This window comes from Ambystoma mexicanum, chromosome 8 (assembly GCF_040938575.1).
Source record: "Ambystoma mexicanum isolate Mex_15411 chromosome 8, UKY_AmexF1_1, whole genome shotgun sequence".
NCBI classification, from domain to species: domain Eukaryota; kingdom Metazoa; phylum Chordata; class Amphibia; order Caudata; family Ambystomatidae; genus Ambystoma; species Ambystoma mexicanum.
Genome location: NC_090929.1, coordinates 1,680,980,353 through 1,681,002,054, shown reverse-complemented (window position 1 = coordinate 1,681,002,054; position 21,702 = coordinate 1,680,980,353). Strand labels below are relative to the sequence as shown.

Genomic DNA, 21,702 nt, shown 5'->3' with positions numbered 1-21,702 from the left:
CCAATCTGATACGGAGGTGCTTCACTCCGATGTAGATCAGCATTCTCCTTGTATTTTCTCTTGGCTTGTTGTAAATGCGTAGTTGCCTCCTTGAAGGCTTGGGTAATTGTAGAATGCAGATGTTCTACTGCAGGCATTCCGAGGTTCTGAGGTGAGTCAAGGTTTGAGGTTCGAGGGTGATGCCCAAACAAAGTATAAAAAGGACTGTGGCCAGTTCCAGAGTGTACCGAATTATTATATGCGTATTCGGCTATCCAAACAATGTCTTTCCAGTTGCTTTCAGATTGCTGTAACATACACCGTAAATACTGTTCAAGGGTCTGATTTGTCCTCTCGGTCTGACCATCGGTCTGAGGGTGGTGACTGGTCGATAATCTTACATCGATCTGCGCCATTTGACAACATTTGCGCCAGAAGTGGGAAATGAATTGGCTTCCCCGGTCAGAGATTAGTATAGATGGGAACCCATGTAGCCGAACAATATTTTCGAGGAATTCTTTGGCTAGGACAGAAGCTGAAGGTAAACCTTTCAAAGGAATAAAGCGGGCCATTTTGGAAAACAAATCCACAATTACCAGAATAGTATTGTACCCCGAACAAGGAGGCAGGTCCATAATAAAATCCATTGATAGGGTGTGCCAGGGTGCTGGTTGTATGTCTAGAGGTTGAAGGAGACCGGCTTGTCTTTTCTTTTGACTTTTATTTTGGGCGCAAACACCAAAGGACATCACAAAAGATTTAACATCTTTTCGCCAAGAGGCCCACCAAAATTGTCGTTTCACCTTTTCCTCTGTCTTGGCAATACCGGGGTGTCCCTCTATTAATGTATCATGATAACCGGAAATAACTAGTTCGTGTAATTCCTTATGTGGCAGGAATAAGCGTCCTTGGAAATAAGGTAAACCATTATCTATGGTAAAGTCTGATCCCTTTTGTATCCATTCCTGTAAGGTTGTAGGGTCCAGGAGTTGTTTCACTCTGGCTTGAATGTCTTCAAGCGTCTGTAACAAAGTCATGCCTAGAATCCTCTGTTCGGGAATTATTGGTACTGGTTCTGAGTTTGTATCAGATTCTCCCATTCCAATTCGGGATAAGGCGTCTGCTTTGCCATTCTTGCAGCCAGGTCGATAGGTAATCACGAAATCAAATTCAGCGAAAAACAAAGCCCATCGGAGCTGCCGTGATGACTGAGCCTTGGCGGTTTTCAAATACTGTAAATTCCAGTGATCAGTGATCACTGTGATGGTATGTCGAGCGCCAAGCAGATAATGCCGCCAGGCTTTAAAAGCAGACTTAATGGCTAACAGTTCTTTGTCCGTGATTGCATAATTAACCTCGGGTGCCGAGAATTTTCTGGAACAAAATGCTAAGGGATGCAGTTGGTTGGTTTCGGGATCTCTTTGGGACAGGACAGCTCCCATGGCTAGGCTGGATGCGTCAGTCTCGACGACATAAGGGAGATCTGGACGCGGGTGTTTCAATATAGGTGCGGAGGTAAACTTAGCTTTTAAATCCTGAAAGGCCTGCTCGGCTTCTTCAGACCATTCAAAACGTTTATTTTTCCTCAAGAGTGCAGTAATGGGTTGTACCACGCGTGAAAATTCCGGGATAAACCTGCGATAGAAATTGGCAAAGCCGGGCATGCTTTGAACCCCTTTTACAGAGCTAGGTCATGGCCATTTAAGGATGGCATCCACTTTTCTTGAGTCAATTTGGACTCCTTTGGGTGTCAGGATGAAACCTAGAAACTCGACTTCTGTGGTATGGAAAACACATTTCTCCAATTTATCAAATAGTTTGTGTTGGCGCAGTTTTTCAAGTACTGCCTTGATGTGTTTTCTGTGATCAGATTCCGAAGAGGAGTACACCAGAATGTCATCGATATATACGACAACACAAACATCGATGAGTTCCCGAAAGACATAATTCATGAAGTATTGGAAGACAGCCGGCGCATTACACAATCTGAATTAATTTAACTCGTACCAGATGATAAGCCCCCCGGACATCTAACTTGGTGTATATGCAAGCGTCCTTCACCTGGTCAAGGAGTTCAGGGATCAGAGGCAGAGGATAACGGTTTTTAACCGTTATCTGGTTCAATGCGCGGTAATCGATACAAGTTCTAAGGTGGCCTTCTTTTTTGGGCACGAAGAACAAAGCCGAGGATGCCGGGGACTTTGACGGGCGATTAAAACCATTAGCTAGGTATTGATCCAAATATTGTCTCAAATGCAGATTCTCAGGTTCGGTAAGGGCATAAATCCTGCTACAAGGGGGTTGTGCACCGGGCACCAGATCGATTTGGCAATCGTACGATCTGTGAGGAGGTAACGTGTTGGCCTGTTCCTTTTGGAAGACGTCCTGAAAGTCTTGGTATTCCGGAGGTAGTTGCATGGAGGCAGAGGTTACAGATGCTAGATTAATATTCAGGTTTTCTGGGTAGCAGGTTTGTGTACAATCCGGGAAGGTTATTCTCTTAGCTCGCCAATCAATTTGAGGATTATGTGTCTCTAACCAAGGGATTCCAAGAATAACCTGAAACTGTGGAGCCTTGATTACATCAAACACAACACCCTCCCGATGGCCGTCGGGACCAATAAGAGTCACCTCAGTAGTGGAATGTGTTACCGGTCCAGAGGCAATTTCAGTTCCGTCGACTGTGGTGATGACATCTTTGCTGGTTTTAGGACGGAGAGGGAGGTTAATCCTAGAGACCAATTCACGATCCACATAGTTTCCAATAGCCCCACTATCGATGTATGCCTTTATTGCATGCAACCGCTTAGGCTGTTCTGGATCTAAGAGAACCATTGGCACAATGAAATGCGAGGTCTGAGAGTTAGTTTTCAAGCTCGGCAAGCGGACCCCTACACTTGTCGGGCGGAGTCGTTTCCCGAAACAGAGTCTTCATGGTTTTTATCAGCGGCTCCTACCGCCTTTCGGGGCGGTTTTGCCGGGCAATCTCGTAGAAAGTGTCCAGAATTCCCACAATAAAGACATCATTTTAACTGCCGTCTCCTTTCACGTTCCTTTTGAGTTAAGGGTCCTTTAACCCCTCCAATTTGCATAGGCTCAGAGACATCAACTCCCTTGGGATTAGCATGGGTCTTGACCAACACCCGGGTCTCAAACCTGGACCAATCTGCTTTTCTGTTTTGAAGTCTGTGATCCAATTGGACCACTAAGTCTATATACTCTGTGCATTCTTGGGGCAGATTTACAACTTGGGCCAAGACATCTTTAAGTTCTTCGAGAAGGCCTCGATAAAACAACGTGACTCTTTTATCCTCTGGCCATCCCGTTTCCACAATTAGTCTATTAAAGGTTGCAATATAGGATAGGAGGTCCTGATTGCCCTGTCGCAGGGATAGAAGTTCGTCATCCAGAGCCTGCCCCTGAGAGTGTCGAGCAAATAACCTTTCCATGCTTGCTTGAAACCTTTGAAAATCACGGAGAATCGGGTCATCTTGAGTAACCAGTGGAACTGACCAATCGGCAGCGCAGCCGCTGATATATGACAATACAAAGGCTACCTTGGTCTGATCATTAAGGAAAGCCCCAGGTCTGCATAGGAAGTGCAAACAACACTGATTCATGAATACGGCAAATCGTTTGGGGTCCCCAGCAAAGCGTTCGGGTGGGGCCAGCGGCATGTTTCCAGGTAGATTAATCTGCACAGGGTTACTGGAAACCACAGGAGCGGGGTTCCCTCCGGAACCCGGTAGAGGAGTTTGCCCAGCTTGACCTTTCAAAAGCTGTCTGGTCAGGTCATCAGTTCTTTCCTTTGATATTATTAATTCCCTCCTGAGGGCATTAGTCTCTTGACGAGCGGCATGTACTTCGGCCCGTAATTCCCCCAGTAATTGGGCCAACTGATCAGTCTCAGAACTTTCCATAGCGCCTGGGTGGGAATTTGGAGGAAGGCTTCGCGTTCTGTTACGCTCACCTGACTCCCACGGAGGCGCTGGCCTGGTTCCCGCTGCTGTGACCTCTTCTAAGGTGATGCGCAGAGTTCGGAAGACGGACTGGACCGGGCCCCCAAATCTGGCTTGTCTGGCTCGCAGAAGTATCCTTCTGTGGGCGAAAATAGGGGATTAACTGTCTGCGGGGTAATGCAATCGGCCTCCCACTTTCCCCTCTCACCCTCCTCGAAACCCTTCTGTGATTTCTCGTAGCGTCTCACCTTAGGGTCTGGAAGGACGAGCTCTCCATCCTGCTTCTGACGCAGGGGCGCGTTGGTATCCAGTTACTTCACTGGATTTTCGGATTGGTGAGAACCAAACTTGCTTGGCTTCCAGGTAAGTTTTTGATAAGAGGTTCCCCTTCTGTCCATGCATTAATGTACTAATGCTAGTGTCTTTTTCCCCATAGGGGCCGGGGTACGGAATGCCGGGGAACAGGCACCGACCCGAGATGAGAGGTGAAATCCTTGTAGAAATCAGGTAAGTCTTTAATGAGCGTTTTTTGGTAATGTCTTTTCATTCGCTCATTAACGCTGATGTCTCTTTTTCCCCTTAGGGGCCGGGGTCCGGAAATGCCAGGATGCGGCGCGGACCCGAAATGAAGAGGGAATGAATCAACAGGTAAGTCTTAACATGGAGATTTAGCTTTCCTTATTCCGTTCTCTCTCTCCCCTTTTGTTCTGGTCTTTTTCTCCCTAGGCGCTGGGGCGTGACTGCGAATCCGGATGATCGCTGCTGAACATGGAGGCGCCCTGTAAAGGTGAGTGGAATGCGGCGCTGCAGAGATCGACGCGATGAGCTTTTAAATGAAAGTCTTCCTTTTCAGGATTGTCGGCGAGATGTCTCCGGGATGCGGATTTAGCAGGTAAGGACTTTTCCTTCTTCTGTTCTCTTCTTCTCTTCCTTTGCAGGTGATCGAGGATGCTGGCAGGCGTGGCAGAATTCAGGATGCAGGAGCAGACATGGTGAGCATCCAGCTGCTAGATGAAGAACAACGCGAAGCACGTGTGGCTGTTCGGGTGGGGTTTAAATAGCCTTGGAAGAAGTTCCAGGTATGTATCCTTCCTCCAATCAGGTATGTACCCTTCCCCGACCACGCCCGGATGGTAAATTAGTCCCACAGGTAAAGTAGTTCCTTTCAGGCCTCAAGGAGGCCAGGATCCTGCAGCATGGTCTGCATCAGGTAAGTGCACCCAAGCACTCCCATAATGAGCTTGGCGCCTATGGCGCCAGGACTGATGTCTTTTATGAGCCTGGCGCCATAGGCGCCAGGACACTGTCCAAAGGGCCCCTATATGGGGTTGCTGGGTCCTTCCTTGGGGACTGGATGTCCGCTTTCGGGGACGCAGGGCTTGAACCGGCTCCCCGGGAGCGGGCATCATGACAGTAACCTTCCCACCAAGCGCAGTTACAAATTGATAATGAATACAGTTCATAATGGTGATAACAGTATTCTGGTGCCAAAAACGCTGAGATCATTCAGGACGGAACTTGAATGGTATAATCCTGTGTCACGCTGTTACAAACTCCCATTCTAATTGGTTGAGAACTCTTTGCTTGCTCGTTCACTCCACCTCTACACCTCTTTGCTTGCTCACTCCACCTTTTCATCTCCAGGAGCAGCCAATAATGAATGAAAACAGTATGTTACATGTTTCAAACTTTCACCATCCAATCACTATGCATGAGAACATGAAAGGTGACTGTATTAGAAAAGAGCTAACCTGTATGGATGTCATTATTACCACAGGTTTAGAATAGGCCAATGAAAATGTGAAAATTATATAATCATGTATACTGCAATGTTTGCCAGCCAAACACTGATGTAGAAGTTTGAAAAGAAGTGTTACTTTTTGCTTTCTGTAACACACAATATAAGCATGTGCTCACTCTACTACAATTTGAATGTCTTGTATTAAAGGTGCTAATTTAGCAACAGATAGGGGGCGCACCTACCACCTGCAGGTGTAGGCAAGAGATGATAGGGCACCTCCTACAGGGGAAATACATGGGTATACGAACAAAACACACCATGAAAGAAGTCCTCGCGGGGAAATGCAGGAGTAAGGATAAACTGCGTATGCCATCAACCCAGGGAGATTCTGCACATCATTATGAGAAAGGGATAAATCCCAGGTAAACGCGTTTAGCAGGGTTGCACCCAGGTTGGGCCTCACCAAGGAAACCTGCTCCGAACACAAGATCAGCGTACCACGGGTTAGGAAGAGGGGGACGGAGCTCAAGCTGCATGTCACCGGCAGACCAAGGCAGACAAGACAACACTGGGTGATCTAATGACAGGGCGGCAAGACAATCCTACGGAGGTAGAGGGGAAGTGGACCCGTGCCAGAGAACCATTTACATAGCTGTGAGTGCCTGTCGGCAGGTGGTTATGGGAATGGAAATCTGAACAGAGTGGCGTTCCTGGGAGGACCAATCAAACAGTACGTTTCTATGTCCCTGGGAAGTAGCCAGTCTTCAGAGTATCCACCACAAGGTTTGCAAAGGCCGTTATCAAGCAATTACCGTGTGAATGTCTCTTTTCTCACCAGAAGCAGGGTGTTGCGTGTTCCTTTTGCAATGGTGCTGACCAATGGCAGAATAATAAAGGTCCAGCGGGCAGCACACATGTTATTTTACTAATTGCAAATTGTTCCCGGGTGGGGTGAGAAGCGATGTGCCACCACATGGAGAGGCGATGAGTTGGGATACTGGTGATCTGTTAGCTCCAATCATGCTCTACTAAAAGCATTAGCTTTAAGGATATGACGTATTTTAACCAATGAATTTCTTGGGAAACATGGAAAATATGAAGAGTTTGAGCTGCAACTGTTTCTAATGCCTTGACCATTGTATTTGTAGTATAAAACGAATGTTCGCTGTATGCCCAGTTGTCAGCTCTCAACAATCAGTTCCAGTCCACTGTTCTGTTTGATTTGTGCTTGTCCAGCTGTAATAAACAGCGTTGCTTCTTGCCCGTTGTGTGCTCCTTTTTGATCACAATGTTTATATGGTGGGATCGGAGGACCCTTGTTACATTTTTTGAGGCCCCAGCAAGATTCTCACTTCTGCTGGTTAGCCGAGGGCATCCAGGCCACTCTCTCTGGCGGCGTGAGTCAGGTGACCGTAGACCTGACCAACGCGCATCGCCAAGGAGGCCCTGTAGATACCGAGTTCACAAAGGTCTGCCTGGTCCCGAGCGCCGCCGTGCTCAGTGGGAGGGGCGAGCCTGTGCTGGAGACTTGCTACCGAGGAGACTCGAGGGTCTCTAGGACATGAGTATAACTGTGCAAGAACTCGCTGGTTGTCCACAGTGGGGCAGGGATAGATTTTTATGGTGTCTAGGACGCATCCTGGAGGAGTGAGGACGATTGGCTGAAGTGGTATTTGAAATTAGTGCGTACCAACCAATAGGGAGTGGATGCGAGTGTGGGCATCAGAGCGGGAGAGGTGCGTTGTGAGTTGCGAACCCCATCAGATGGGAGTTGCGCGTAGTACTGGCGATTGTATAGTTGCATCATTGGGGAAAGAGTTGTGTCATTACATTCTTTTTTCCTCTGTTCTAGGGGAATAGAGGGGGACACACGTGTGGTAGTTAGTGTTGTGTTAAGGTGTGGACTTGTGGTTGAAGGGTCAGCACCAGGAGGTACCTCATGTAAAATAGTGTGCATGCGCATGGCATTGTAGCGGCGGGCGTATATAGATGGTGCAGAGGAGGCACAGCACTTACTTGCTCTAACATAGGGAACAGTGGGCCCACAGAGAGAGCCGTTGGATATTAACACAGAGCGAGTGGTCGGTACTGTGGAGAGGACCAGTGTGAGCAGTGTAGTGCTTGAGTGGGCCTGTGGAGAGGGCCAAAGTGAACGCCGAGATTGGGAGTGAGTGTGTGTGAGGGGGAGAAAAAGGGGAGGAGAAGAAGAAAGGTGGGGAGGATATAAAGGGTAGCTGGGATAAAAGACGAAAGCAGGAATGTGGATAATGGCCTGTTTAGATAGCCCCCTGGATGACATGTTCCGGAAATTGCCCAGTATCGCGATACAATATTAAAGTACAATTTTCAATGGGCTCAGGAGACAGCAGGTCAGTGTTTCCATGCATGGCCCAGAGAGAGAACATTTCACAGCAAAATAATATAAAATACATTCTCGTAATTGTTAACAAAATGCAAGGGCTCTAAATTGAAGAGTAGATAAAACATATTGGAGCTCTGGAAAAAGTGAAAAAGGAGGAAGAAAAGACAACAGGAGGGGGCGGGCCAAGCTCTCGGCCCCCGCCCTATGGTGTCTATCCTCAACTGCGGCCCGCAGCGGGGGCCACAAACCCCCAGAGAGGTGCATCGGCAGGGGACAGTGCAAAAACAACAGGGGGAAAGGACAGAGACGCACAGAGGTAGGAAATGCACACAAGGGTAGAGAGGAAATACCTAGCAGACATAGAAAAGAATACTCAGCAGCAGGTGGACGCATTATTCAGTGAAGCAGAGAGAGTGATAGAGGAGGGAGTGTGGAGGAAAACTAAAGAAGATGAGGGGGAATGGCTATCGGGGAGAATACAAATTCAGACTAGACAAAGAGGAGGAAGATGAGAAGAAAAAAGAGGTGGAAGGAGAGGACGAGGACGAGGCAGCCTCAGATGAAGGACTGCTAGGGAAAGAACGGAATGATGGGGACAGCGACAAATGGATGCCTGATAAAACAAGGAGATGGGAGAGGAAAGAGCAAAAGCCACAGGGCAGTGATGGAAGTGAAAGGGACTGATCCACCTCCCTCCGTAGCAGAGTAGGGAAGGTGAAAATGTTATTAACCCAAGCCACCAAAGGAGGAGGAGGGATAGGTCCAAAGACATGAGTAATGTCACTATTAGAGAAAAGGAGAGGGGCCGCCCATTATGTAACCTTGCAGACGATGGACAGAGATAATCTAATATGCAGCCTGTCCTCTCTTGTGGCACGGGCCAGTAAAGGGATACAGGTGATCAAGAAAAAGATGGCAGGCGTGACATTGGCGATAGGGGATATGAAAAGTGTTTTTGCAGCGATGATAGGAGAGCAGGCAAACAAAATTTGGAAGGGGTGAAATTAAGCACTAATGCCCATGACGGAGCTTCATTTAACAACTGTAGGGCACTTGGAGGTTCTCATATAATTATGTATCCTGACAGTTACAACCTAGGGACAGTAATTTCCCATAAAATGAAAAGTGACAATGACCCGGCGAAGTATATAAAACAGGTGCAGGATCTGTGAACACAAGACGCGAAGGTCCTGGGATGAATGGTACCTCTGTTTTATCACATATTGATAAAGGAATTGCCGACTGGAGGACAGACAGCATTAGATAAGATTGTGGGCATCGAAGCTAAGGGCTGGCCAGAAAAACAGGCAACGATAGTGCACTATTGCAAACGAAAACTAGAGAGTGAGAGGCAGGCGGCCCGAGAATGATGTGAAAGCAGAAAACAAATTGGTGCAAAAGAAGCTGGCAAAGTATATCATAGAAGGGGCACTGCTAGTACCCGCTAGTACCCGATGCTGTCACATTGGCACCCACCCACAGGGAGGGTTCCCGTAGGTCAGAAGCCACAACCAGGGGGCTATATGCCACTGCAGTATATGCCACAGAGGGGAATGCTGCTGCGGGGAAATTATATGCACATGGTTCTTCAAAATGGGGAGAGGGTATCAGCAACGTGGAAGGGGAGGATATAGAGGGGTAGGATACAGAGTCTTTGGGCCATGTTTTTTATGTCAAAACCTGGGGTAGTTGCATGCACTTGTCCCTTGTCCCTTTGCACAACAAGCCCAAGCTCAGGCAATACAAATGACACAACACCAAGAAGGGGTCATGATGCCGCTGCAGTGGCAGCAGAGGCAGCCTCACCTAGCCCCGATGCAGCAGGGACATATGTCCTTACAGCAGGGGGCACCACAGGTACCCGAGGGTCCATAAAGGGGGTAGCAGGGACCCCAACTATGATACAGACTCCAGCAGTAGCAGCAGGAAGTACAGTGCTGCTGGGGCAGAACGTGGTACCCCATTACAACGGGGTAAGTGTTGTGGGGGAAACCCCTTCCCTTTCCCCAAGGGCAACACGCAAAAATAGGGGGGACCCGCAGAATGCTCGAGTGTGTCCAGTAACTGATTGCTCCAGCGAGGAAACCGAGGTAGCAGTGAAAATAGGGCCCAGGGATTTTTCTTTTCTCATAGACACCTGTGCGACAAAATCTTGTATAAAAAAGGGGCGATTCCCATTAGCAAACAAGGTCATGGACACGCAAGGCTTCTGTGTGGCAATGGTCGCGGTTACAGTTACAAAAGATTTGCCACTAACAATAGGGACACAACACATCGTAGCTCCGCTATTGTACTCCAAAGACACTCCCATCAACATAATAGGGAGAGATTTACTCAGCAATGGAATGCCACAATATTATTCCCAGAGAGAGGGATGGTATGCACAACACCAGGCGTCTACTACACCCGAGTGACTGCACGCTTGTTAGCAGCACACGCTCAAAGCACATTGCAAGGCCAACCCATGTAGCCGAGAATGTTTTTGTACAGAATGGAGATACTACTGGGGTTGGTCCCAGGAATACAAGGGAGGGTGTTTCGACTGGCATCAGAATTCTTGTTCAGACCACAGTGTCAATGGGACAACATGAAAGGTACCACACTCGTGCTACAGTTAGAAGGGGTGATAGTGCGTAAGGACATGGTGATCCTGTGTGGGACAGAAAATGACGATATGGACTACGATATGGACTAGCACAAGGTACTCTGCATTGACCCAACATTTATGATAACAGGCATAACGGATTAACAGCAGTTCTCCGACAAAGAGGAAGAGGGAGATGTGGTATTTCAGCTACAAATACCTTGCCCAGTAAAAGTCGTTGGTACTGTGAGGAATCAAAAGGTGTCTCACCTGCTAGTCCCCAGGGAACTGTCATCCAGGTGGCCAGGACACGGCCGGCGCTTTTGGATCCAGTTCCTGGGGCTGGACCGGTGCGGGAGGATCACCTGGATAAGAGGTCTTCGGGGAGTGATTGGGAGTGGGACACCGGATGGTGAGACACAGTATCCCCTTTTCTCTAACATCTTTTCCCCATCCTACCAGGTAGGCTACTTAGGAACTCAGCCACCTCCCACCCCCCCTTTCCTGACATGAACACTTTCTCATGGACAGCTCACTGTGAAAGAAAACGGACTAGAAAACGGACTAACACCGAGCCGCATACCTGACATGTCCCAAAACAAGGGTCAGGCAGAGTCAGGCAATTACTGATAATTACACACACCTGACTTCCATCACACTTCCCCATACGGATAAAAAGCGGCCCCGAAAGCACACTCTGTCCAAGGCAAAACAGGAAGCAGCAGTTCCAAGATGGCAGTTTAATACGAGGAGAAAGACGGCAAGACCAGGGAGGGTTGCAAGGAGGGAAGTACCCTTGACCTTTTCAGGGGAAAAAACCTGAAGAATTCAAGAATTAAAACTGAAGAAAGGCGCAGTGTGTGTCGAAGGTACCCAGGGCCCTCCCGAATCGTGGCCAAGGCGGGGAGGAGCTGATTGCCGCTGTGGTACTGTCCTTGGCTCCTACAACAAATCAGCACCAGTAAAGTCAGCACTGCCAGTGAATCTGGGAGACTGATAGCAGACCGGTCTGTGTTAGAACCAAGGTTGCAAGTGGCAACATTGTATGACGAAATCTGAAAAGAACAGAGTGTAAGGCGTATGTGATGAGCGACGCAAATATAATTGAATATCCAAGGAGTGACTGAACCTTTGAAACCAAGATAGATACCATATACAGAGTGGTCCGGTACCACATGGGTGCTCATTCGAAGGTCTCTGTTAGGTATCCAACTGAGAGTGTAATCTTGTGAAATGTGAAATCCAAGTGGTCCTCCAACAGATCAAGCTAAACCCTGTGCACATTCAAAAGTCTTTGATAGCTAATACGAACTGCAATTGGTCCGAGCCCGGCTGAGGGAGACTATTTGTTTAATACGGATTTCAGCTCGGCTGAGCGGGATCCGTGTGAACTGTGAGTCACCCGAGAAAACATATTCTATAAGCATTTGAGAAGAAGATCTGAGCCCAGAAGAGGGGGAGCCAAACTCAAAGATTGTGGTATAAAAAGGATCTGAGCCTGGCTGAGGGGGATCCAGGGTGAAGAGTTACTCACCTGACTTGAGTATTTGTTTAGGAACTTTTTGTTTGTTTTGGTACTTTGATCATAAGAGACTTGGGCAAAGAAGGCCCTGATGTTGGTAATAGAACTGTGTACTTGTGCCGAAGAAGCCAGAGAGTGTGCTATGCTCGAGTGAACTCCCTTATCCCGTGCTGAAAACATGGGCAAGGGAGGCCAATGGCATGAACATCCTGACTTATTATTTTGTGAACACTTCTTTCTTTTTATGAACAATATCCCACACTATGTGTATTTAGCAGTAAGGATTGGCAATAGGTTTCTTTAGCATAGGCCCTTTTATTTTGACTAGGCTCTACTAGGACTGCGTTATTATTATTTGATAGTAGCAGCTTGCTCCCATGCATAGATTTAGGATTAGATAGGCATTTATCACACCATTGTTAAAGTTCAATAAACACCCTTGAACTGTGGTCACTTGTGCCTGTCTTACTTTGACACCATGCCTTCCTTACATATGATGTCAGAAGTGGGATGTGACTCAATTGAAACAAATTGGGGAACCCTACGATTCTAAAAGCTTAGCCATCGAGCTCCAGACCCCTCTGTTGCCACAAAAGAATCAATAGACTTTGATATCTGTAGTAGCAGAGAGGCTACTTTCCCTCCTGGAAAAGAGAAATGATTCCCACAGACTTAGTTTTGATACCCCCTCCTGGTTGTTATATAAGATTGGCCCCAAAATCTGGTCTGGCCTGGAAGTTAGGTATAGACGTTCTACCAGGCGTTATCGATCCCAACTTCTGGGGAGATATAAAGGTTCTCTTACAGAACCATGAAGTACATTGCGGGGATCAAATTGCACAAGGAATTCTTGAAAAAACTAAATGTCCTCATTTTAAAGAGAGTAAACCAGACGAAACAGAGAGAAGTACCTTAGGCTTTGGGGAAGCTGATAAACCATCTACCATTGAAGAGAAAAGGGAAGAAGAGCTTACCATCTTTCCCCACTTGGCCTTCGCCCAGCCAAATGACCCAGCCCTCATTGAGGCTTTCTTACAAGCAAGTCCTGAAGGAGAGGGAGTAGAGAAGGGAAGTCATTTTTTCTTCTTAAAGCAAGGATTGCTTTATAGAAAAGAAACATCCACAGGAGGCCTAAGTAAAACTCAGTTACTAATCCCCGAAACCCACCGGAAGATCGTGCTAAAGATCGCGCATTCCTATCTGACAGGGGGACACTTATGACAATTCAAGGCTCAGGCACACATCAGTGGGAAGTTTTACTGGACAGGTATCTATGCTGATATAAAAACCAGTCAAGGAGCTGCTCTATATTACCACCTTACGAACTTTAGTTTAACATCCCCAAACAGACGGATTGGTAGAAAGATTCAACAAAAGGCTCAAAATGATCCTAAGAAAGCTGGTAGATAAGGACGGGAAGGACTGGGACTGTATGATACCCTGGGCACTATTTGCAGTAATGAAAACCCCTCCGACATCCACTGGATGCTCTCCTTTTTAACTCCTTTATGGTAGGGAGCCTAGAGATGTCGTGGACATGCTCCGGGAAACCTGAGAAGTAGCACCTATTCCCTTTTCGCAAACTGCTACCAGATTGCGAGAGCATATGAGACTGGCCCGAGATCTAGTCTATACTCATACGGAAAAGCCAAAATCCAACAAAAGTCCACCTATGACAAAAAGGTACCCTTAAGATCGTCTTCCGTAGGACAAAAAGTATTGGTCCTCTTGCCCACCTCGGAAAATAAACTCCCCTCTAAGTGGCACTGGCCATATGAGATACTGGAATGAATGGGAACCTGTACCGATAAGGTAGCTCAACCTGACAAGAAACAAAAGATCCATCAATATCATGTAAACCTCTTAAAAGAGTGGAAAGAAGTCCCGTCTGCCACCAATGCCACGGTACTATCCTGTTTGGTACCAGAAGAAATCGATATTAATGATTCTCGAGAGCTATCTAACCAACAACAACAAGATTAAAAGGATTTAGTTGTATCATTTCCCAATGTATTTTTGGAGAAACCGGGAAGAGTAAAAGGCACTTATCACTACATTAAAACACCCAAGGGAAAGGTAGTCCATCTGAAACCTTATAGACTCCCGGAAGCCTGCAAACAGATAGTGGTTGAGGAAGTGAATAAAATGTTGAGAGCAAATATTATCAAACCCTCTTCAAGCCCATGGTCCTGCCCTATCGTATTGTTCACCAAACCTGACCATTCCTGGAAGTTTTGCATAGACTTTCGCCAAGTTAATGCCATTTACAATTATGCCTATCCTATGCCAAGCATCGACGATCGGTTTGATAAACTCGGAAACGCCACTTTTCTATCAAACTATAGACTTAACAAAAGGGTACTGACAGTTTTTGTGGAGCTTATATTGACGATAGTGTCATTTATAGTCAAACTTGGGAAAACCATCTTTTCCATCTCTTTACTATTATGAGAGCCCTCAGAGAAGCTGCCCTGACTGCCAATCCATCCAAATGCAGATTGGCCCAATCAGCCGTGAAATACCTCGGCTTCTTTGTAGGAAATGGTAGTGTACAAACTCAATGGGCCTCATTACACGGATAGCGGTAAGGATTTACCGGTACTGGTAAAATACCGGTACCGGTAAATCCTTACCGCCTTACTACGAGGTCCCTTTGCGGGTTGGGGGATTTAACGCCTGCTTTTTGCAGGCGTTAAAAACCAACCCGCAAAGGGACCCAGGGAGCTAATTACGGTACCGCAATTTGCGGTACCGTAATTAGCGCCTTCCCCATTCCCATTGAGCCCTATGGGGCAAAAATGGGAATGCGGAAGGGCAATGGCGGAAGCGGGAATTACCGCCCCACCAACCTTGGAATGGGGCGGTAATTCCCCTTTCCGCCAAGGCGGTGCCGGTATTTTACCAGCGTGAACCATGGCGCTAATAGTGCCATGGTTCTCCGCCATCCGTGTAATGAGGCCCAATGTGAGAAAGTGAAGGCCGTCCTAGATACCCCTACATCTAAAAAAGAAAGAGATGTCAGAGCATTTCTACGGTTAATTGGTTATTACTGTAGGTTTATCCCAAACTTCTCAGAAAGAACAGATAGGCTAACAGACACATCAAACAACACCGAACCCCAGAACATTTATTGGACTGACAAGGATTATATATGTTACAACAACCTAAAATACACCCTGTGCCAGAACCCGATCCTAAAGGTAGTACATTTCTCGAAGGAGTTTGTGTTACAGACAGACACCTCCCTGGGCTAGGAGCAGTCTTGTCACAAATTTGCAATGGATAGGAACATCCCATCTTGTTTATGAGTCGCAAATGTTTCCCACATGAAAAGAATTACTCTGTGCTGGAATTAGAGGCCCTTGCCGTCAAGTGGGCCATTACCCACCTTAGATACTACCTCCTAGGAAGGAAGTTCACACTCATCACAGATCATTCTCCACTAGTTTGGATTAGCCAGCGAAAAGACTATAACCCTCGAGTCATGTGATGGTTCTTAGACCTACAACCCTACTGTTTCACTGTGGAGCACTGAAAGGGCAAAGACCAATGAAACGTGGATTTGTGAGTGAGGCGAGTCTGGGCGATTGGGGGTATTTAAAGGGCTGGTGCAATCTCTGCGGTCGCCAGTTGGGCTGTGTTTGTGCATGTTAATTGGTAATGTGCACGAGGCGAGGTGCTCTAGGTGCTGGTATGATATCGGCGGTAGCCAGAAGACTGTGTGAATAGCACATAACTAGTCATATATATAAATATATTAAAAAAAATCAGCCGAATAGGCATGTGAGGAGTGCTGGATACAGTGATCATCGGTCCTGTTGTGGTGAGCGCCCTATTTGCCCCAAGAGGCTCAACAGACAATGCGTTCAAAACCATACCAAACCCTAAATAAGACCTCAAACATACATTCATTAAACTAGAGAAGCTTTCTATAATGGAAATTAACACATTCTGGGAAAAAAACACAATGATACAATATGCGGACCAAAAGAACCAAGAGGCCTAAGAATATTAATATTTATAACTTTGAAGACCCCAGAGACAGAGACTTAGCTGACCAATGGGTGATAACTTGGTCCAGAGTTAAAAAACAATGATACTACTCCTGATTGAACATGCTGAAAGAAAACCCAGCAGGCTAGTCTCACTAATAGATGAAGTCAAGGAGGAAATTGAAACCTATGAGGCACCATTGGTAAAAAAGGAGAAAAATTACAAAACCATGTACAGAAAACTTAATGCACACCAAGATGAGGTCAAGATGAGGAAACTACACACATATTTCAGAGATGATCGCGATTACAGGGAGGACAGAGTCTTTACCTATCAAGCTAAATATGACTATAACACGCCTAAATCTCGAAAGTACCCCGAACAGTTCACCCGCAAGCTCAGAAGCTGAAGCTGAGATCGCACCAGCACTTTAAATACCCCCACTCGCCGAGGCATGCCTCACTCACAAATCTCTGCCTTGCAATGCACATCAAACTTAGCCCCAACAGTCAATCATAGAGATCACACCAGCACCTTAGTGCCCACACTGGACGACCGCTGCCCACATGGCAAGTCTTGAGATCGTTGCTCATATGCATGCAACACAGCCCTTTCAGGCACTCGCCTTACTGAACTAGCACCAGGCCCTATGGGCCAGCACAACTCTAATTAGCCCGCTGTACGTGCCGAGGATTCTCTACACATTCTCACAATGAGACCTTCTTCCTGCAGCCAATTGGCACACCAAGGAATCAAGACTGGGAACTCATGACATCGCATCAGCCTAAAGAGGTCCTTTAAACCTGGATATCAGAGCCCACCGACCTAACACATAGGTAATCAGCCAGCCAATACCAAAATTATGCTCCCACAGTTAACACCATTCAAGTGATTACCCACTCTAACCCATCCATGCTCTTTTTCTTCTCTCCCTTTTCCTTCCCCTTGACAACTGCTTATAATTAATGTAAATTACTGCTTGTATACAATGTAAACAATAATAAATGTTGACATCTATACCTTATATGGAAACCATGTACAATACAAATGGATGTATACTCCATTTCCCCGTTATTTAAATTGCATTGTGAAAGTCTTTAAAATTGCATTGTGAAACCTGGGTCTTTTCCATACTATACAGGACTCTCAGACTTAGGTGTGATTTTCCTCTGGTATTTAAATTACATTGTAAAGTAGTGCCTTTCTGTGGTTTTGCCTCCGAGCAAAGCATTCGTCTAGCAAACTTTTCTACCATTATCTAAGCTCCTGTCATCTCTTCCAATTTTCTACTATTGTCTCGTCTCTCTCTGTCTCGTCTGCTTGTGCCCCTCACTTTATCCTTCCCTAGTGTTCTTCCGCCCCCTCCCACACCTTTCCTCTTCTCTCCTCTCCCTACCTACTCTATGGTGCTCTGTCTCTCCTATCTTTTCTAACTGTTTCTCTATCGACTATCCTGCCCTCCCCAGTAAATCTGGTAGGAAGAAGTTTAAATAGGACATCCTTGTCTCCAAACCAGGCCTCCCGATCGCTGATACATATACCAGTGCTTCCTACAGGCAAACCCTCACCGACATCCTCTTGGTCGTTCCCTCGCCAGACCTATGGACTATACATATGGTCTCTGTGCTCTCTCCTTTCTCTTCTCTCCCATTAATGGTGGCACCTGGTGGGAGGTCATCCTGGCCTCCTTCCACTCCTCTAAGCTCATCATTAATGTATACTTGAATGGTACGGTCTTGGTCCAAGGCCCTCAAGCAAACCTTCTCCTCTTTGATAGACGCTTCCTGCGCCTCATCAATTTCCTTCCTTCTCCTGCGGTTCCCTCTCTCCACTACACAGCTTCATCGCCTCCCCCTGCTGTCTCCTCCTTGGCTACCTGGCCCTCTCCTCCTTCCTCTTCTGCCCCCCTCTGGCTTCTTCTACACCTCCGCAGGGTGTACCTCTGATTTGTACCCCTCCCCGGAAGTCTTTCAAGGACAGCAACCTTCTCCATATTGCCACCAACGAGTTAGACCATTGAGGCTCTTGGGTTAAAATATAAGACCACACTCACGGCCATGATCTCCTAGACTCATCAGAGGAGAACCACGACCGGTCTACACCGTTGCGATTCTGAGTATACGAGATCCGTACGATACCCTGAATCCATCCTGTTTTTCCGTCCTGATGAAGGCCAACCACATGCCAGCTATACTAAAGAGCTTATGAATTGGCTGAAACACAGTAGTGCCGACTACCTATTTGTACATATAGTGTGTACTACCAGCACTGTCAATTGTGTACTGTTTTGAGTACCTCACACACATGTCATTTGTCTACTGAAATCCCTATATGATATAAGGGACAATACATGTTTATCTGCATCTGATTCCAGTTAACTCAACTGGACCAAAAACCTATGTATTTTGCACAAAGTTTTGGTTACTAATGTGTGTCCTACCACGTAAAATTGATCATGAAAATCACATTTTATGCATTAAATACTTTGGGGTAAAACACTGTTGTATGCCTGCATTACATTTAAGAGCAATATTATTCTTTATTTAAGGTCAATGTGATGAATGTGTGTGGTTTCAGTCACCCTGATCACTCTATTATATAGTTCTGAACCCACCTGCGTAGACTGGGGCAGACCCAGGAGCCTTGTTACTCTATAAATACCCCCCAAAGCCACATGATTCAGCAAATTACTCATACAACAATACAAGAGAAATTAATAAGGAGCTCTGTTCACTTGTAATACCAGATGACACTATAGGAGATGTTATTAGCTACACCGTTGGTCTGTTTCAGAGGTGATGGCTGAAATCACTTGTGAAGTAGGGCAGTCATAGGTGAACAGTACCACATGGCTATAGCAGTTCTCTGTGCCTGCTAAGAGTATCTCCACTATAAAACATTTAGGCTTTGTTCCTCCATGCAGCGAGGTCTACTTCATTGTTATTGCTCATATGCAAGCCCTCCATTTAGCCATGTGCACCATAGAGAAAATGCCATTGAGGTAACCATACGTTTCCAAGCAACTTTTTTGCCACAGTTCTGCACCTTTTCAGAGGAAGTCACACGCAAGCTCAAGCCCTGTCCATCACAGAGTTTGCGCTGTCTCATGTGTAAGTGTATGGCAGTCCGCTTCTTGTCTTTACAAGGGTTCCAACTCTGAGTGTGGCATAATGAAAGCTTACCTTGGTTGCAAGGGCCTGGTTCCCTTTTTTATGCAGGAGACTGAAAGATGGGATGAAGCAGAGATCTTCCATCCTCATCAGTTCATCTCATTTTTCTACACTAATTTTATGTATTTATTTATTTATTTTTTTGTATTGTGCCGAAAGCCTGCAGGCATCGGGGCGCAACAAAAAGACGCAGGCAGAAGACATCAGATAAACAGTGACAACAAGACACTTGGCAAAGGCCAAGACAACGAAGAATGCTTAACTGCCTAATGGAGACTATCTTATTTGAACAAAAACGTTTTCAGGTTCTTTCTGAAAGTGAGATGATTGGGTTCTAGTCGCAGGTTCAGCACAAATGGGAAACGCTCTGCCTAAACCATTGGCTTTCTTATGTGGTTTAACGACTATAAGTCCCAGGGCTTCAGATCTTAATACCCGGGCTGGTGTGTATCTGACAATTTTCTATTTCAGATAGGCAGGTGCTTTCCCATACAGGCACTTATGAGTAAGTGTCAGGGATTTGAAAATAACTCTATCTTCAACCATCAGCCAGTGTAACTCCCTTCTGGCATTGCTAATGTGCTCCATCCTGGTTTTCTGTTTAATTATCCTGACCGCGTTGTTTTGGATTAGCTGGTATTTGGTCATACATTGTTTACTGGCACCCAGCAAGAGAGCATTCCCACAGTCCAGGCAGGATAGGATGGTTGCTCTTGCTATGGTCCTACAATTTGCTTCATTAAGGAAAGGTTTGATTGCTCTAAGAAGCTTAAGGTAATATGAGCCATTTTTGCTCACATACGTAGCTTGAGCGTCTGAGCTCATAGAGGCTTCCAGAGTCATGCCCAGCATTTTAACGTTACTCACTACTTGGATATGTGTGTTTTGTTTATCGTAAATGAGTCATATTGTGGTGATAATTTTGCCCTGGCTTGATGGGAGCCAAACACCATCAGCTCGCTTTTGGCACCATTCAAACACATCCAGTTATGGTCCATCCATGATTCTATGATGTTGTAGAGGTCCTTAATTGTCTGGCTGTCCTTAACATAGTCCCCGCTAAACTCTACTACTAGTTGAGTGTCGTTAGCGTAGTTAGTGAAATAGGCTTTGATGTTATCCAGGACTTCGCAGAGAAATCTTAAGTACAGGTTAAATAAAAGTGGCGATAGACTTGCTCCCTGCGCAACACCACAAAAGATGTTCTCTGTGTATCTCCCCAGTGTACGTTGGACTTTCTACCAGTAAGGAACGAGGTCAACCAGCTGATTGCCTCCTTGGAGCAGTTGGCAACTTTCTCGAGTGCCTGCTTGAGTAGTTGGTGGTCCAGCAGGTCAAAGGCGGCACTTAGGTCAAGCAGGATAAGGAGTCCTGCCTTGCCATTGTCAATGATACCCAGCTGTCTCGTGCTATGTGTAGCACGAAAGGCTGATTGTTGGTTATGCAGAATCTCATTGGACTCTATGAATCACTGTAACTGCTCTGTGGCGATCTTATCCATTACTGGCACTAATGGTGCCGTGCCAGTCACCATCCCCTGGCACAATGGAAAAGCCCTAGAAATGGAGACACTGCCAGAGGTCATCACACACAGTGGCTCAGGAGCCCGACTAGCTCTGCAATTTAGAGACACATTTTGAATGCACTAAGTTTGTTGCACGCCCAGTCTATTATTTTAATTTCTCTGATCCTTGATTGTATTATTTCAGGTTCAGTTCCCCTTTTATAACTCCAAAGAACTGTGGCAAATAAATCCTTGCACTTTTCATGCAGTTCGCAGGCATTTTCATTGCTGTATTGCATTGTATTGCTTCTTATTATCACCCCCAACCTTTGCTTAATTCTCGTGCTCAGCCTGTTCCCCCAAAGCAAGACGCTTAAGACATTTAAAGACACCTCTGTTATTTGTGGTCTATTTGAGCCTGCTTGTGGCCTGTCTTCTGATTATAGAAGACTTTCTGCCACTGGCACACCTCTAGCCATAATCCAATGACGAATATCCTGTCACGTATTACCATAATAACAATGCTACAAACTCAAAGCGAAAGACAGACCTTACCTTTTGTACCGGCACTGTGCAGGGATGGTGGTCTTGGGTCCTCGGCTGGGGGTACGCGGGGTAGCAGCAGGTGAGCGGGTTGATGATTCCAATGGAGCATCTCGAGCAACATGGGTGCGCTCTGCAGGGAAAACATATCAGTCTAAGCGGTTATGAAGCCTTAAAAGGGTGTACTGTGGTGCGCTCCTCTTAAAGCACAGTTATCTTGCTGTCATAAACTTAGAGGAACAGACCTCCTGCATAGGGGTTCACATTTCTCAGTGGTAGTAAGCGGCAGCTCCTACCACACCCACTCATCTGGAGAAACATGTCCTTTATCAGTTCTAAACCTGT

The 21,702-nt window shown here is 46.3% G+C and overlaps 1 protein-coding gene across 1 annotated transcript in view; it reads right to left on the bottom strand.

The window, feature by feature from the left end:
• The window catches only part of BTBD16 (BTB domain containing 16), a 1,066,677-nt gene that overhangs the window by 801,042 nt on the left and 243,933 nt on the right, over positions 1–21,702 (bottom strand). Inside the window, exon 5 of the mRNA XM_069611979.1 lies at positions 21,370–21,490. Within this exon, the coding sequence (XP_069468080.1) occupies positions 21,370–21,490 (121 nt within the window). The remainder of the gene's footprint in view (positions 1–21,369; positions 21,491–21,702) is intronic.